Genomic DNA, 18,020 nt, shown 5'->3' with positions numbered 1-18,020 from the left:
GATGTGCCCGTGATGTATTGGGCTGAGTCCACTACTCTCTGCAGCTTCTTATGTTCCTGTGCATTCGAATTGCCGTCCCAGACCGTGATGCAACCAGTCAGGATATTTTCAACAGTACATCTGTAGAAGTTTGTTATAGTGTTCAGTTACAAGCTGAACCCCCTTAACCCCCGAAGAAAGTAAAGACGCTGGTGTGCCTTCCTTTTTGTGTTGATTGTGGGCTTGGAGGAGGTCACGGAGTTAGGAAGGGGTAAAATCGGAGAAAGATTTGAAAACAAAGTTTAAAAATTGAGACATTACTCAACTGGGAGCTGGTGTACATTCATGACTACAGGATGTGGGAGATAAATGAGGCCTAGCAGAGTTTTGGATGACAAAGCCTTTCAATGTACATATTGTTTTGAAACAAAAGGAAAGTCTCTTATTGATTTACCATGCTTCAGCGATGGGAGACTGAATGTTTTTCCACAGCAACGATTTTCAAAGTTGCTTGTCTGAACCGCTGGGAAATGAACGAAGTCAAAATGCCTTTAGCAGTTTGCAGTTATTCCAATAAGTAAATAATGCCTGGGGCTCCTGGGTTCGATCCAGCAACACTGGTTAGTCAGTGAAATGCCTGAGCTCTCCAGTTTCCAGCAATGGCTGTCCATTGTGTCAATGGCACACATATCAACTTCTGCAGGTGCCACAGTCAATCAAGGAGATATACACCAATCAAAAAGGCTATTTGTCCCATCCTTCCTGTGCTGGACAATAAGAGGCCAGTCTCACACCTCATGGCCTGTAAACTAAGTGCTCATTTGGGCATTGTTTAAATGTGATGAGAGTTTCTGCCTCCATCACCCTTTCTAACAGTGAGTTCTAGAGCCCCACCAACCTCTGGGGAAGAAATTATGTCAACTGCTCGTAGAGTCGTGGAGTGATACAGCACAGAAGCAGGCCCTTTGGCCCAACCGGCCCATGCTGAATAAGATGCCCATCGAAGACAGTCCCATTTGCCCACGTTTGGCCCATATCCCTCTAAACCTTTCCTATCCATGTACCTGTCCAAGTGTCTTTTAAATGTTGTTAACGTTCCTGCCTCAACTTGCAGGCTGCCCCCAGAACATTCTATGCAAAAGATGCATTTCACTATGTGTTTCGATGTACATGCGACTAATAAAGAAATCTTCTCTTCCTCTGGCAGCTCGTTCCATGTACGCACCACCATCTGGGTGAAAAAGTTGTCCCTCAGGTTACTATTAAATCTCTCCTCTCTCACCTTAAACCCATGCCCTCTGGTTATTGATTCCCCAACCCTGGGAAACAGACTGTGTGCATTCACCCTATCTATGCCCCTTATGATTTTATGCACCTCTGTAAGATCACCCCTCAGTCTCCCACGCTCCAAGGATTAGTCCCAGCCTGCTCAATCTCTCCCTGTAACTCAAGTCTCTCGAGTCCTGGCAACATCCTCGTAAATCTCCTCTGCACTCTTTCCAACATCTTTCCAAAAGCAGGGTGACCAAAACCGAACACAAAACTCCAAGTGTGGACACACTGACATCTTGTACAACTGCAACATAAATCTCTGACCAATCTACAACCTCTCTGGTGAGGGAAGTATCTCCCTCCTGTACACACTGTTATAATTTCCTACAACTCGTTTAACTTTCCCCTCTGTCGTGAAGCAACAGCACTAACCCCATAATTAATTCTCCCCATATGCAGCATCAGCCCTGTAGATCTCTGCACCCTCTCTAGTATGAACACATCTTTTCTACGTTGTGGTGACCACGATTGAGCCAATTCCACCATTCATTCATGTCACACATGATGTCAACACCTCCTTGTCCCCCACAGCCCCTCACAAGTTGAATTCTATCAAACCCCAGTCATTAGAGCACTTGAACCCCAATATTCACAACCTTTTTGTGGGAGATAGTGTTGGGCAAGACAGTGGAATGATGGCACAGCAGCTAGTGCTGTTGCCTCCCAGATCCAGCTATCCAGGTTCGATCCTGACATCCGGTGCTGGTTGTGTGGAGTTTGAACATTCTGTCTGTGACCGTGTGGGTTTCCTCTGGGTGCTCCGGTTTCCTCCCACATCCCAAAGGCGTGTGGGTCAATGGGTTAATCAGCTGCTGTAAGTTGGTCCTTGTGTGTAGGTGGGGGGTAAAATCTGGGGGGAGATGATTGGATAGTGATAAGTCAGAGGGAAATAATTGGAATTGGTTTATTATTGTCACATGTACCGAGACACAGTGAAAAGCTTTGTTTGCGTGCCGTCCGGACTGATCATTCCATACATAAGTTCAACGAGGTAGAATGCAGAATATAGTGTTACAGTTATGGAGAAAGTGCAGTGCAGGTAGACAAATAAAGTGCAAGGGCCACGATGAGGTAGACTGGGAGATCAAGAGTTCCATCTTTATCGTGTGAGAGGTCCATTCAGGAGTCTGATAACAGCAGGGTAGAAGCTGTCCTTGAGCCTGGTGGTACGTGTTCTCAAGCTTTTGTACCTTCTGCCTGATGGGAGGGGGGAGGAGAGAGAATGACTGGGGTGGGAGGGGTCCTTGATTATTTTGACTGCTTTCCCAAGTCAGTGGTAGTGTAGGGCTGGCACAAATGGCCTTCTCCTATGTTGTAAGTAAAGATGAGAAAGTAGAGGGGCAATGGGGAAAAATGTTTGACCTTGAGTAGTGGTGGGTCTGGAACTCGCTGTGGGAGAGGCAGGAACTCCCATCACATTCAAACAGGGCTTGATGTGGACCTGAAGAGCTGTGACCTGCAGGACCATGGACACAGAGCTGCAAGGTGAGATTAGAATGGAGAAATCATTTTCAACCAGAACAGACATGATGGGCTGAATGGTCTCCTTCTAAGCTGTACATTTTCCGTGATCTTCCAAGTACAAAAACAGGCCCTTCAGCCCAGAATGTCCATGCCAACCAGCAAGTACCTATCTATACCAATCATGTAATAGAACACAGAAACAGGCCCTTCAGCCCAAAAAATATGAACCAAACACATTGCCGAATTAAACTAAATCTCTGCTGCCCGCACGTGATCCATATCCCTCTGTTTCTTGTGTATGGATGTGCCTATCTTAAATGCCACTGTTGTATCTGTCCCCACCACCTCCCCTGGCAGCCCGTTCCAGGCACCCACCACTCTCTGTAAAAAAAAAGTACCCCACACATCTCCTTTATTCCTTCTCCTCTCACCTTAAATATATAGTATTTGACATTTCTACTCTGGGAAACAGAATCTGACTACCTGCCCTCTCGATGCCACTCATAATTTTATAAACCTCTATCAGGTCTCCCCTCACCCTCCGCCGCTCCATGGGAAACAACCCAAGTTTGTCCAGCCTCCCCTTATACCTCATGCCCTCTTATCCAGGCAGCATCCTGGTGAACTTCTTCAGCACTCTCTCCACAGTCTCCACACCCTTCCTGTAATGGGGCGACCAGAACTGCACGCAATACTCCAAGTGCGGCCTAACTGAACTTTTATACGGCTGCAACATGACTTCCTGACTCTTATACTCAATACCCCAGCAATGAAGGCAAGCGTGCTGTACGCCTCCTTTACCACCCTGTCTACTTGTGTGGCCACTTTCAGGGAGGTGCCTTTGTACACCAATGTTGTTAAGGGTCCTGCCAGTAACTGTATATGTTCCCATTACATTTGAACTCCCAATGTGCAACACTTCACATTTGCTTGGATTAAACTCCATCTGCCATTTCTCCACCCATATCTGTAACTGATCTATATCCTGCTGTATCGTTTGATAGCCCTCTACACTGTCCACAACTGTACCGATCTTGGAATTGGAACTGAAATTGGTTTATTGTCACTTGTACCAAGGTACAGTGAAAAACTTGTCTTGCATACCGTTCGTACAGTGCATTATTACACAGTGCATTGAGGTAGTACAAGGTAAAAAAATAACAGAGTGCAAAGTGTTCCAGTTACAGAGAAAGTGCAGTCCAGGCAGACAATAAGGTGCAAGGTCATAACAAGGTAGATTGTGTGGTCAAGAGTCCATCCTACCATACTAGGGAGCTGTTCAATAGTCTTACAACAGTGGGATAGAAGCTGTCCTTGAGCCTGGTGGTACGTGCTTTCAGGCTTTTGTATCTTCGGCCCGATGGGAGAGTGGGGTCTTTGATTATATGGCTGCTTTACTGAGGCAGCGAGAGGTATAGACAGAGTCCACGGAGGGGAGGCTGGTTTCTGTGATGTGCTGAGCTGTGTCCACAACTCTCTGCAGTTTCCTGCAGTCTCAAGCAGAACACTTGCCATACCAAGCCATGACGCATCCAGATAGGATGCGTTCTATGGTGCTTCGATAAAAGTTGGTGAGGGTCAAAGGGGACATGCCAAATTTCTTTAGCCTCCTGGGGAAGTAGAGGCGCTGGTGAGCTTTCTTGGCCGTGGCATCTATGTGGTTGGACCAGGACAAGCTATTGGTGATGTTCACTCCTAGGAACTTTGTGTCATCTGCAAAATAGAGTTTCCAGGATCGATCCCTGCGGAACATCACTGGTCACAGACCTCCAGTCGAAATAACACCACTACCCTCTGTCTTCGCTGGGCAAGTGAACCCAGACTATCAAGTCACCATGGATCCCATGCATCTTTCTCTTCTGGATCAGCTTCAATACTTCATTGAGTCTTAAGTCCTTTGAGTACCCTGTATCCATGAAACAACAACTTTTTTCTTTGGCCCAGTGAGAAGCAGTCTTCTTATGGAATTCTCTGTCCAGGGAAGCAGTAGAGGCTACCTCATTAATTATATTTAAGACACAGTTAGATAGTTTTTTTTGCATAGTAGGGGTTTGCATTAAGGGTTATGGGGAAAAGGCAGGTAGGTGGACCTGAGTCCACAGCCAGATCAGCCATGATCTTGTTGAATGGCGGAGCAGGCTCACCGGGCCAGATGGCCTCCTCCTGCTCCTATTTCTTATGTTCTTATAGGTCACTGGCTGATCATCGAGTGATTCAGTCCTGAGGTAGTCATGTCAATAACCCCTAAGATAACTCAGCTACTAGCATGTCAAACCAATAAATAAACTCTTCCAATATCCTCATTGATATTCCTGACTAGCCCATATATAACAATCCAGCAAATATCATTAATCGAGTGCCCTTAACACACCAAACATTCCAAGGGGCTGCACAGCAATGATTATCAGTCAGAACTTATTGAGTGGTAGATTATATTGATTAAAGTGGTAGAGTTTAAGAAACATCTTGAGGTAGGACAGTCAGGGAGATTTAAGAACGAAATTCCAGAGTTTGGGATCTCTAGAGCTGACAGCTGCTGGGATTGAAATTGGGTATTGGTATTGGTTTATTATTGTCACTTGTACTGAGGTACAGTGAAAAGCTTCTTACAAACCGACCAGTTTTTAGAAGGGATTAGATTAGATTAGTTTATTTTCTTATACACCAGGTTCCGATGAAATTCCTTGCTCGTGTGAATCTTTCAGAGTAAACAGGGTGCCTGGTAATAATCAATACAACCATAAATACAGCGAAGAGTGTTAAAGAACAGAATGGTGCAAAGTACAGTAGTGCAAATTAGTGCAAAAAGGAATATAACATAATCAAGGACCCCCTCCCATTGGGCAGAAGATACAAAAGGCTGAGAGCTCGTACCACCAGGCTCAAGGACAGTTTCTATCCTACTGTATAAGACTTTTGAATGGGCCTCATATGATAAAGATGAATTCTTGATCTCTCAATCTACGTCGTCATGGCCTTGCATCTTGTTGTCTACCTGCACTGCACTCTCTCTGTAACTGTAACACTATATTCTGCATTCTGTTATTGCTTTTCCCTTGTACTGCCTTGATGTACTAATGTATGGAAAGATCTGTCTGGATGGCATGCAAACAAAAGCTTCTCACTGTATCTCGGTACATGTGACAATAATAAACCAACTACCAGAAATGCTGAAGTGACAATAACGGAATAATCGAGAGCAGCAGATCTTAAGAGGCCAAGATCGTGGCAGCACCGCCGGGAAGGGGATGTGAAAGGGGTGATTGGTTCAGGAGTCTTATAGCAGTGGGAGAGAAGCTGTTATTGTGTCTGGTCACCTGGACTTTCAAGCTCCTGTATCTTCTCTCAGAAGGCAGAAGAGAGAAAAGGGAATGGCCAGGGTGGCAGGCATCCTTGATGATACCATTAGGTTTCCTGACGCAACGCACGGTGAAGATGGAGTGAGGGTTGGACATACCAGAGACTTCAGAAAGGCAACAGGGAGAGGGAGGGGAGGGGTCATTGAGGGAGTTGAAAACAGCAATAACTTTTGACACTGGACTGGTACTTGGAATGAGGGTGGGCTTGTAAGATAAGATAAGATAAGATGAGATTTCTTTATTAGTCACATGTACATCAAAACACACAGTGAAATGCACCTTCTGCATAGAGTGTTCCGAGGGCAGCCCGTAAGTGTCGCCACGCTTCCGGCGCCAACATAGCATGTCCACAACTTCCTAACCCGTATGTCTTTGGAATGTGGGAGGAAACTGCAGCATCCGGAGGAAACCCACGCAGACACGGGGAGAATGTACAAACTCCTTACAGACAGCGACCGGAATTGAACCTGGGTCGCTGGCGCTGTAATAGCGTTACGCTAACCACTACACTACCAGGCTGTGCGTGTATCCACTTCCGAGTGAGAGGAGTCTTGATTGAAACATCAGATCCTGAGGGGGTCTTGAAAGGACAGATGTGTAGAGAATGTTTCCTCTTCTGAAAGAAACTAGGCCTAGGGGCCACTGTTTAAAAGTCAAAGGGTCACGCACTTAAGATGGAGATGAGGTCTTTCCCTCAGTTATTGAGTCTTTAGCACTCTTCTACTCAAAGGGCAGTGGAAGCAAAGCCTTTGAAGATCTCCACAGGTAGAGAGAGCCTTGATAAGTGAGCAGTTGAAAGGTTACAGGGCAGGGATGCATGGCTGAGGTTACATTCAGATCTTATTGAATGGTGGAACAGGCTCGAGGGGCAGAATGGCCAACCCCTGCTCCTAATTTGCATGACCTTTGACCAGATCTTCTTCAAAAATTACTGTCGACAAATTAGAATGAAAGAGTTCAGAAAGATTACTCTTGGGAAAAGAGAGCAGCGTTACTGGATGGAAGCTGATCACTATTGACGTTTCACAGGAGATGCTCTGATTGGCTAATTATTGTACCTAATTAACTTGTGCAAATTGATGCAAATCATCACAAATTACTGATCTTCCCAGAGGCTGCATTGTACGCTTTGTGGATTGAATTATTGACAATGCCCTCAGTCTTTTTTTCCCCAGGGTTGGGGAATCAACAACAAGAGGACATAGGTTTAAGGTGAGAGGGGAGAGATTTAATAGGAACCTGAGGGACAACTTTTTCACCCAGAGGGTGGTCCGTATGTGGAACGAGCTGCCAGAGAGAGTGGTTGAGGCAGGTACATTAGCAACATTTAAAAGACACTTGGACAGGTACCCGGAGGGAAAGGTTTAGAGGGATATGGGCCAAACGCAGGTAAATGGGACTCACTTAGATGGGCATCTTGGTCAGCATGTTCCGGTTGGGCCGAAGGGCCTGCATCTATGCTGTGTGACTCTACGACAAGGGAGGAGAGAAATGAATCAGCAAGGTGCTGGAACCTGCTCCGATTTCAACAAGATGAGAGGATGGTTATCTGCTTAAAGGGAGCTCAGGTGTACTCTGGATGCATCACGGCTTGGTACGGCAACTGCTCTGCCCGGGACCGCAAGAAACTGCAGGGAGCTGTGGATACAGCTCAGCGCATCTGTATGCAAGACAAGTTTTTCACTGAACCTCGGTACATGTGACAATAATAAAGCAATTCCAATTCCATTTCTTGGTGTGGAACAGGGATTCCTACGGAAGAGCACTCCCAGGCCAGTGATTTTCAACTCTGGCTGAACTTCCTTCTAATGGTCCTGAGCTTATTTGGTCTAAATGTGGAAATATGTTGACCACAACGGCCACAACTTGCATTTATATAGCAGCTTTAATGTAGAAGCACACCCAAAGTTGCAGGAAAAGTCCCTCAGCCAATAAACAAACTGCTGGAGGAACTTAGCGGGTCAGGCGGCATCTGTGGAGGCAGAGGGATGGTCGACGTTTTGGGTCGAGACCCTGCAGCAGGACCGAGAATGTAGAGGGGAGGTAGCCAGTATAAAGAGGTGAGGGGGAGGGGGGAGGCAGGGGCTGGGAGGTGATGGGTGGAACCAGATAAGAGAGGGGGTAAGGTGAACAAAGGGAGAGAGAGTGTGTGTGGACCATAGGAGTGAGAAAGGAACAGTGGGCCTGGTTACCTGAAAGTCCTGAGGTACACAGGGAGCTAGATAGAACAGTACAGCACAGGAACAGGCCCTTCAGCCCACCATGTCTGCGCAAGCCACTATGCCAAATTAAACTAGTCCCTTCTGCCTGCACATGATCCGTATTTGTCCATTCCCTGCCTGTGCATGTATCTGTCTAAAAGCCTCTTGGACACCTCTATCGTATCCGCTTCCGCCACCACCCCTGGCAGCGCATTCCAGGCACCCACCGCTCTCTGTGTGGAAAACAAAGCTTGCCACCACATCTCCTTTGAACTTTCCCCCTCTCATCTTAAAGCTGTGCCCTCTAGTATCTGACATTTCTACCCTGGGACTCTCTACCCTATCTCTGCCTCTCATAATTTTATAAACTTCTATCGGGACTCCCCTCAGCCTCCATCGCTCCAGAGAAAACAGTACAAATTTGTCCAAACTCTCCTTATACCTAATACCCTCTAATCCAGGCAGCATCCTGGTGAACCTCTTCTGCGCCCTCTCCAAAGCCTCCACACCCTTCCTGTAATGGGGCGACCAGAGCTGCACACAATACTCCAAGTGCAGCCTAACTGAACTTCTATACAGCAGCAATATGACTTCCTGACTATGCCCTCAGCGATGAAGGCAAGTATGCCATACGCCTTCTTTACCAGCCTATCTACCTGCGTGGCCACTTTCGGGGAGGTATGGACATGGACCACAAGATAGCCAAAAGCTTTACCAAAGAGGTAGATTTTAAGGGATATTTAAGGAGTGTAGAAGCTGGAAAGGATCTCAGCACCTAGTGCTCAGGCAGCTGAAGTATATCCACCAATGCTGGGGCAAATAAATACGGGGATGATCCGGATCTCTGTATTGGATGAGTGAAGAGGTCTCCAAATGTTGTAGGTTTGGAGGAGGTTACAGTAATGGGGAGGATGTGGAGGGAGTTGATTTCAATGGCCAGGGAGCTGAGGCAGGAGAGGTGAGTGAGAATTGATGCAAGGCAAGACAAGGGCAACAAAGTTCTGGAGGTAAGAATGGGTTTGGAGATAATCCATGGAGAAGGTGCTCTCCACGTGCACTGTCCCACACTCCTGGAGTCAGACACAGAGTGAAGCTCCCTCCACACTGTCCCTTCACACACACCCAGGGTCAGACACAGAGTGAAGCTCCCTCTACACCGTCCCATCACACACACCCAGGGTCAGACACAGTGAAGCTCCCTCTACACCGTCCCATCACACACTCCCACGGTCAGACACAGAGTGAAGCTCCCTCTACACCATCCCATCACACACTCCCACGGTCAGACACAGAGTGAAGCTCCCTCTACACCGTCCCATCACACACTCCCACGGTTAGACACAGAGTGAAGCTCCCTCTACACCATCCCATCACACACTCCCACGGTCAGACACAGAGTGAAGCTCCCTCTACACCGTCCCATCACACACTCCCACGGTTAGACACAGAGTGAAGCTCCCTCTACACCATCCCATCACACACTCCCACGGTCAGACACAGAGTGAAGCTCCCTCTACACCGTCCCATCACACACTCCCACGGTTAGACACAGAGTGAAGCTCCCCCTACACTGTCCCATGTTTTGCTTTGAAGTTTGATTGATTGTAAACTGAATAAATTGAGGACAATGCAGTAATGTAATAATGCATCAATCTGGCAACAAAATTATTCTGGAAAACAAAGCAGGGGCAGCCATTGTCAGAGCTGGACAACGGGCCGACGGGGGTTCTACCCGAGCCGACTACCTGTCTCCCTTCCAAAGGTACGTCCGTGCCTGGGACAAAGTCAAAGTTGTGCACATGACAATTGACTTTGTCCAAAGTCAAAGTCATTGTCATGTGCACCAGTACATGTGTGCACAGGTGCAATGAAAAACTTACTTGCAGCAGCATCACAGGCACAGAGCATTAGATAAGCAGCATTCACAAGAAGAGCATAAATTAAACATAAATTGTACACAATTTTTATAAGAGATTAATTTTTACAAGAAAGATGTCCCTAGAGAGAGATCCCTGGTGCCACAAGGGGTGGAGAGAATCCTGGACAAGGATGGCTGTGTTTTAATTTAAATTAGTATATGTTCTGATAGAAGTGTACATATTGTAAATATGTAAATAAACGTCCTTTTTAAAACACTGGGTGAGGCACAGAGTTAATCTCCCTTTATCCGGTGTTGTCTGTGCTAATCAGATATTCAAGCACAAGCAGTAGTGTAGATTTCTAAAATTAGCTTCTGATCGATTTAACACTGTTGAGAAACCCCAGCACAATGCACTGAGAGGTGCTCGAACTTTGTTGAATCTGTTTTCCAGGGGCTGACTTTGCAGGGTGAGCTGAGGTCCCCCAGCACATCAGTCAACAGGCAAGAATTCCGACCCTCCTGGCCTCTGGCTTTCGAATGCAACGTCCTGGCCTGCAGAGGGGCGCACACCAATCGGGACCATTCCCCCATGTGGCCCGCACCAGTGGTATGGTGAGAGGGGGCCACGTCGCCATCCTGGGACGGGACCAGCTGCAAGTTGGCAAAGGCACCGAGCAAGTGCATGCATGAGTACGCTCCTGGTAACCTCTCCTCATCTCTGCAGCTCGCTTACCCTGGAGGGCAGGGTTGGCATTTCAAATCTGACTCTTTCTCAGGATATAGCAGTGGGATCCTGCCGCAGGCTGTTCGATCCATCATCGCTGTGCTGGTCCTTTGAATGGGTCACTTCTCCCCTTGGAGGGTTTGGCGTTCTTTACCCTAGCTCCTGTCTAGATATTCACCGTCCTCTGTGTGTCAAACCTCAGATCTCGAAAGGGAGGGTAACGTAGAGAGAGCTGGGACATATCAAAGGAAAGCACAGAGAGATGGGCCAAAGGGCCTGGAAACTGGATATCTCAGTCACAGCCTCTGGCCAACCAAGACCACATGACCTCCACGCTTCTCCAGTCCTGCCCTCTTGTAACCGCTGATCTCCATGCTCTGCCATTAATGACCAGACCTGTAACCCTCAAAGATCCAAGCTTTGGAATCCAGTGACTAAACTATGATGGCTCTTTGCCACCCATTCTTGGGTAACTGCTGGTCAGCATGGACATGATAGGCTGAAAGGCCTATTTCCGTGCTCTTTGACTCTACGCTCCTTCAGACCTCCCTCTGTGACCGAGCTTTAGGTCACCTGCCCCACTACTACAGGGGGAAACAAAGCATTAGAGACAGACAGCGCAGGAACAGGCCCTTCGGCCCACCATGTCCATGCTGACCATCAAGCGTCCATTTACTCTAATCCCACATTAATCCCATTTTATTCTCAGAATCCCATCAACTCCCCCTAAATTACGCCGCTCACCTACACACTAGCGGCCAGTTAACCCACCAACCCGCACGTCTTTGGGATGTGGGAGAATATAGTATTAACAGTAAGACGCTTGGCAGTGTGGAGGATCAGAGGGATCTTGGGGTCCGAGTCCATAGGACGCTCAAAGCGGCTGTGCAGGTTGACTCTGTGGTTAAGAAGGCATATGGTGTATTGTCCTTCATCAATCGGGGAATTGCATTTAGGAGCCGAGAGGTATTGTTGCAGCTATATAGGACCCTGGTCAGACCCCACTTGGAGTATTGTGCTCAGTTCTGGTCGCCTCACTACAGGAAAGATGTGGAAGTCATAGAAAGGGTGCAGAGGAGATTTACAAGGATGCTGCCTGGATTGGGGAGCATGCCTTATGAAAGCAGGTTGAGGGAACTCTGCCTTTTCTCCTTGGAGCGACGGAGGATGAGGGGGGACCTGATAGAGGTGTATAAGATGATGGGAGGCATTGATCGTGTGGATAGTCAGAGGCTTTTCCCCAGGGCTGAAATGGTTGCCACAAGCGGACACAGGTTTAAGGTGCTGGGAAGTAGGTACAGAGGAGATGTCAAGGGTAAGTTTTTTACTCAGAGAGTGGTGAGTGTGTGGAATGGGCTGCCGGCAACGGTGGTGGAGGCGGATACGATGGGGTCTTTTAAGAGACTGTTGGATAGGTACATGGAGCTGAGAAAAATAGAGGGCTATGGGTAAGCCTAGTAATTTCTAAGGTAGGGACATGTTCTGCACAGCTTTGTGGGCCGAAGGGCCTGTATTGTGCTGTGGGTTTTCTATGTTTCTATGAAACCAGGGGAACTGACGTAGTCACAGGGAGAATGTGCAAACTCCACACAGACAGCGCCGGAGGTCAGGATCGAACCTGGGTCTCTAGAGCTGTGAGGCAGCAGCTCTACCTGCTGCGCCACTTTGCCATTGCAGTGCTGAGGCCAGGATTAGATCAGCCACAAGCTTGAGGGGCTGATTATTTTTCCCAGTCTTATACTAAAATAGAGTATGTTGGAGATACTCAGTGGATCAGGCAGCAACTGTGGGGACTGAAAAATGGCTGAGGTTTCAGATAAGATCAGATCTATGACCTTTTATCAGAATTGGGAAGAGTTAAGAGTTGACACAAGTTCTAAGATGGAGAGTGTAGGAGAGAACAAAAAGGGTAGGTGTTTGGTGGGGCAGAGGGCTGGAGAGATTAGAAGGGAAAGGGTTGATAGTGCAGGGCAACCGGAAGGGTCCACACTTTGTTCCATGCCCTGCACTCTGCTCACAGTCCTGCAAATGTTAAACCATCCTGTCACACACTCCCAGGGCAGGGACAGCATGGCTTGGATACAGTGAAGCTCCCTCTACACCGTCCCATCCCACACACCCAGGGTCAGACACAGAGTGAAGCTCCCTCCACACCGTCCCATCACACACTCCCAGGGTCAGACACAGAGTGAAGCTCCCTCCACACCGTCCCATCACACACTCCCAGGGTCAGACACAGAGTGAAGCTCCCTCTACACCGTCCCATCACACACTCCCAGGATCAGACACAGAGTGAAGCTCCCTCCACACCGTCCCATCACACACTCCCGGGGTCAGACACAGAGTGAAGCTCCCTCTACACTGTCCCATCACACACTCCCGGGGTCAGACACAGAGTGAAGCTCCCTCTACACTGTCCCATCACACACTCTCGGGGTCAGACACAGAGTGAAGGTCCCTCTACACCATCCCATCACACACTCCCAGGGTCAGACACAGAGTGAAGGTCCCTCTACACTGTTCTATCACACACTCCTAGGGGAGAGACCGCACTGTCTACACCACTACTAAACTTTCCCCATCCTGTATTCCTCCAACTGCCTTCTAAAGGTCCCTGTCCAATGGGCCATCTGCTCCTCCTGGTGGCATGTCCCAGATCACTGCTAAGGTGAAGGTCACATGCCCCCTCTGATCACCACTCCTCCAGCCAATGGACACAATCTTTCATTTAATTGTTGGAGCTATGTTAGCTAGGAGGGGTTGGACAATCTTGGGGTGTTTTCTCTGGAGCGTCAGAGGCTGAGGGGAGACCTGATGGAAGTTTATGAAATTATGACAGCCACAGATAGGGTAGGGTGTCAGAGTCTGCTTCCCAGGGTGGAACTGTCAAATACTAGAGGACATAGGTTTCAGGAGAGAGGGGGAATGTTTAGAGGCAAGTTTTTTTACACAGAGAGTGGTAGGTGCCTGGAATGTCCTGTCAGGGAAGGTATTGGAAACAAGTACAACACTAATGTTTAAGAGGCATTTAGACAGACACATGATTATGAAGGGAATGGAGGGATGCAGATCACGTGCAGGCAGATGGGATTGGTTAGATTGGCATCATGGTCAGCACAGACGTGGTGGGCCGAAGGGCCTGTTCCTGTGCTATACCATCTAGGTGCTATGTTCTATTCTGTCAAATCCACTCACAGCTTTGCGTGCAGTTTTATTACAGCTGGTGATTTTAACTCCATGGATCCACATCAGGAGATATTGGGGCAGGTGACCCAAAGCTCAGTCACAGAGGGAGGTCTGAAGGAGCGTAGAGTCATGGAGCACAGAAATAGGCCTTTCAGCCCACCATGTCCATGCTGACCAGCAGTTACCCAAGAACGGGTGGCAAAGAACCATCATAGTTTAGTCACTGGATTCCAAAGCTTGGATCTTTGGGGGTTTGAGGTCTGGTCATTAATGGAGCAGGATGAAGATCAGCGATATACAAGAGGGCAGAACTGGAGGAGCGCAGAGGTCATGTGGTCTTGGTTGGCCGGAGGATGTGACTGAGACAATCCAGTTTCCAGGCCCTTTGGCCCATCTCTCTGTGCTTTCCTTTGACACCTCCCAGCTCTCTTCTCGACCGTTTATTTCCCTCCAGAGATGTTGCCTGACCTGCTGAATTTCTCCAGCACTTTTTGTGTATTGCCCCAGATTCCAGCATCTCCAGGATCTCTTAGGTCTCTCTCCATTACTCTCCCTTTGGAGACCTGAGGGGTAAGTTCTTCACGCAGGGGATGGTGACTATCTGGAACAAGCTGCTAGAGGAGTGGTAGAGGTGGATACAGTTTCAGTGGTTAAAAGGTGTATGGACAGGTACTTGGATGGGAAAGGATCAGAGGGAAACAAGCTTAATGCAGGCAAGTGGGATTAGCATCGACAGGTCAGCACGGGCGAGGTGGACCGGCTGCTCTTCTGTACAACTCTATGACGAATCTGCTTGTGTTTTTCAGCTCTTCTGGCTTTGAATGGAAGCTGTGCTTTGGCCTCTGCTCTGACTGGCTGCTGCTACAGAACAACCCAAAGCCATGACCTCCACACTTCAGACCTTGCACTTTAAGCTCTTGACTCACGGGACCGGGCAGAGTGCAATCCATGCGTGTGACCAGGAAATCGACCGGAAGTATGACATTGTGCCGTCTGTGGTCTGCTCCATGTGCTGCCTCTTCGGAGTCATCTACTGTTTCTTTGGTAAGTGAAATGAGTTAGCTGGGCGGACATGGATGAGTTGGGCCGAAGGGCCTGTTTCCATGCTGTATGACTCTGTTACTCAAGGACTTGAGGTTTCGAGCAATCAATTTTCTTGATGTTTGTCCTGAATCCTTACAATGGACCAACAAATGGTTTTGTGTGGGATTAAAACAGAAAAATTTCCTCTACACCATCCCATCACACACTCCCGGGGTCAGACACAGAGTGAAGCTCCTTCTACACCGTCCCATCACACACTCCCAGGGTTAGACACAGAGTGAAGCTCCCTCCACACCGTCCCATCACACACTCCCAGGATCAGACACAGAGTGAAGCTCCCTCCACACCATCCCATCACACACTCCCGGGGTCAGACACAGAGTGAAGCTCCCTCTACACTGTCCCATCACACACTCCCAGGATCAGACACAGAGTGAAGCTCCCTCCACACCGTCCCATCACACACTCCCAGGGTTAGACACAGAGTGAAGCTCCCTCCACACCGTCCCATCACACACTCCCAGGGTTAGACACAGAGTAAAGCTCCCACAACACTGTCCAATCACACACTCCCAGGGCAAGGTCATGACAGGTTAGATACAGAGTAAAGCTCCCTCTATGATGTCCTGTCACACAGTTCCAGGACAAGGACTTTACCCGTCCAGTTTGTTCTCCCTCCCCACACCCACTGAGCAGGTCTGGCAGCACCTGTGGAAAGAGCAGTTAACTTTTCACGTTGAAGACCCTTCATCAGAACTGAGAAAGAGAGAAAGCAAGTCAGTCTAGGCGGCAGAGAAGGTGGGGAAGGTGGATGGGTGGAAGAGGCAATATCTACAGTAGGGTGAAAAGATGTTGCCATTGAATGTACAGTTAAGCTCCTTTCTCTGGGTAACGTGCAACCTTGTAAAACTGCATGGTTAGGCTGCATCTGGGGCATTGTGTGCAGTTCTGGTTGCCCCATTACAGGAAGGATGTGGAGGCTTTAGAGAGGGTGCAGAAGAGGATGTTGTGTGGATCAGAGAGTACGAGCTATAAGGAGAGGTTGGACAAACTTGGATTGTTTTCTCTGGAGCGTCAGAGGCTGATTAAAGACCCAATAGAAGTTTACAAAACTATGAGAGGCATAGATAGGGTGGACCCTCAGAATCTTTTTCTCAGGGTGGAAATGTCAAATACTACGGGGCGTGTATTTAAGGTGAGAGGAGGCAAGTTTAAGGGAGATGTGAGGGGTAAGTTTTCTGCACAGAGAGTGGTGGGTGCTTGGAACGGGCTAGGGAGGTGTGGAAGCAGATACGATAGTGACATTTAAGAGGTATTTAGACAGACTCATGAACAGGCAGGGAATGGAGGGATACGGATCACGTGCAGGCAGATGGGATTAGTTTAGTTTGACACTATGGTCAGCACAGACATGGTGGGACAAAGGGCCTGTTCCCGTACTGTACTGTTCTACGTCGTATGTTAGCCTGGATGATGTTGTATAGTCTGGCCTACTGGGAAATGGACAAGCCAGCTTTTATTGGCCATCCCTAGAAAAAGTGGTGCTGAGCCACCTTCAACCACTGCAGTCCTTCTGGTGAGTGGGGAGGGAGTTCCAGGATTTACACCCAAGGACAAAGAAGGATTGGCCACTCAGGAATTTGGCAAAGGGGATGTTGTCATGCACCTGGAAGGTCTTTCCCGGAAGGTTCAAGGTCTGGGACGTGTCGCTACCACTGGGCAGCAGTGTTCCAGTATTAATTGGAGCCAACTTGGAAATGTGACAGAGTCTGTCCTCAGTTCCCGGCGGAACCTTCAGCTGTTACAGAGCTGAGCTGAGAGCAGGTTGCACATCTTGCCCCAGCCACAAAGCTGCAGTGATGTCAACGGAGAGTGTAAACATGCAGGCAGAACGAGCAAATGGGAGAGGGTTCAGAGAAGATTTACGAAAATGATTCCTGGAATGAAAAGGCTGACATACGAGGAGCGTTTGTCAGCTCTTGGACTATATTCATTGGAGTACAGAAGAATGAGAGGGGACCTCATAGAAACATTACGAATGTTGAAAGGACCGGACAGAGTAGATGTGGCTAAGTTGTTTCCCTTGGTGGGTGAGTCAAGGACAAGAGGGCACAGTCTTAGAATTAGAGGGTACCCATTTAGAACAGAAATGCAGAGAAATTTCTTTAGCCAGAGGGTCATGGATTTTTGGAATTCATTGTCACGTACAGCTGTGGAGGCCTGATCATTGTCTTGCATACCATTTGTACAGGTCAATTCATTACACAGTTCATTGAGGTAGTACAATGTAAGACAATAACAGATTGCAGAATAAAGTGTTACAGTTACAGAGAAAGTGCAGTGCAGGCAGACAGTAATTTGCAAGGTCACAACGAGGTAGACTGTGAGGTCAAGAGTCCATCTTATCTTACTGAGGAACCGTATTTCAGGGAAGGAAATCTTCCAACCTTCCCTGGGTTGGCTGAATTCTTACCTCACCGAAGCTACAGATTGTGAGGTCAAGAGTCCATCTTATCGTACTAGGGAACCGTTCAATAGCGGGATAGAAGCTGTCCTTGAGCCCAGTGGTATGTGCTTTCAGGCTTTTGTGTCTTCTACCTGTTGGGAGAGGGGAGAAGAGAGAATGTCCCGGGCAGGTGGGGTCTTTGATTCAAGGATAGGCCGACTTTATGAGGCTGCACAGGTCTTTGGTGCATCCCGAAGATCTGCAGTGTCTCACCAGACCCATAATTTGTTTTATTCCCTGGCACAAAATGGACAATTTCACATTTTAACACATTACACTGCATAACTGTACCAGGACTGAACAAGTACATGGTTCCCTGAAAGTGGCGTCACAGGTAGACAGGGTGGTGAAGAAGGCGTTTGGC

At 48.1% G+C, this 18,020-nt stretch overlaps 1 protein-coding gene across 5 annotated transcripts in view; it reads left to right on the top strand.

The window, feature by feature from the left end:
• Positions 1-18,020, top strand: part of tmem198b (transmembrane protein 198b) — a 94,425-nt gene that overhangs the window by 64,740 nt on the left and 11,665 nt on the right. For 3 of the 5 annotated variants that reach the window (XM_052014710.1, XM_052014686.1, XM_052014703.1), the window contains 2 exons: positions 10,648-10,886; positions 14,913-15,150. In XM_052014710.1, the coding sequence (XP_051870670.1) occupies positions 14,988-15,150 (163 nt within the window). In that variant the 5' untranslated portion in view covers positions 10,648-10,886; positions 14,913-14,987. The remainder of the gene's footprint in view (positions 1-10,647; positions 10,887-14,912; positions 15,151-18,020) is intronic. The other 2 variants (XM_052014719.1, XM_052014694.1) reach the window with 1 other exon arrangement.

This window comes from Pristis pectinata, chromosome 1 (assembly GCF_009764475.1).
Source record: "Pristis pectinata isolate sPriPec2 chromosome 1, sPriPec2.1.pri, whole genome shotgun sequence".
NCBI classification, from domain to species: domain Eukaryota; kingdom Metazoa; phylum Chordata; class Chondrichthyes; order Rhinopristiformes; family Pristidae; genus Pristis; species Pristis pectinata.
The sequence above is the reverse complement of the archived record's forward strand: the minus strand, read 5'-3'. Positions and strand labels throughout refer to the sequence as shown.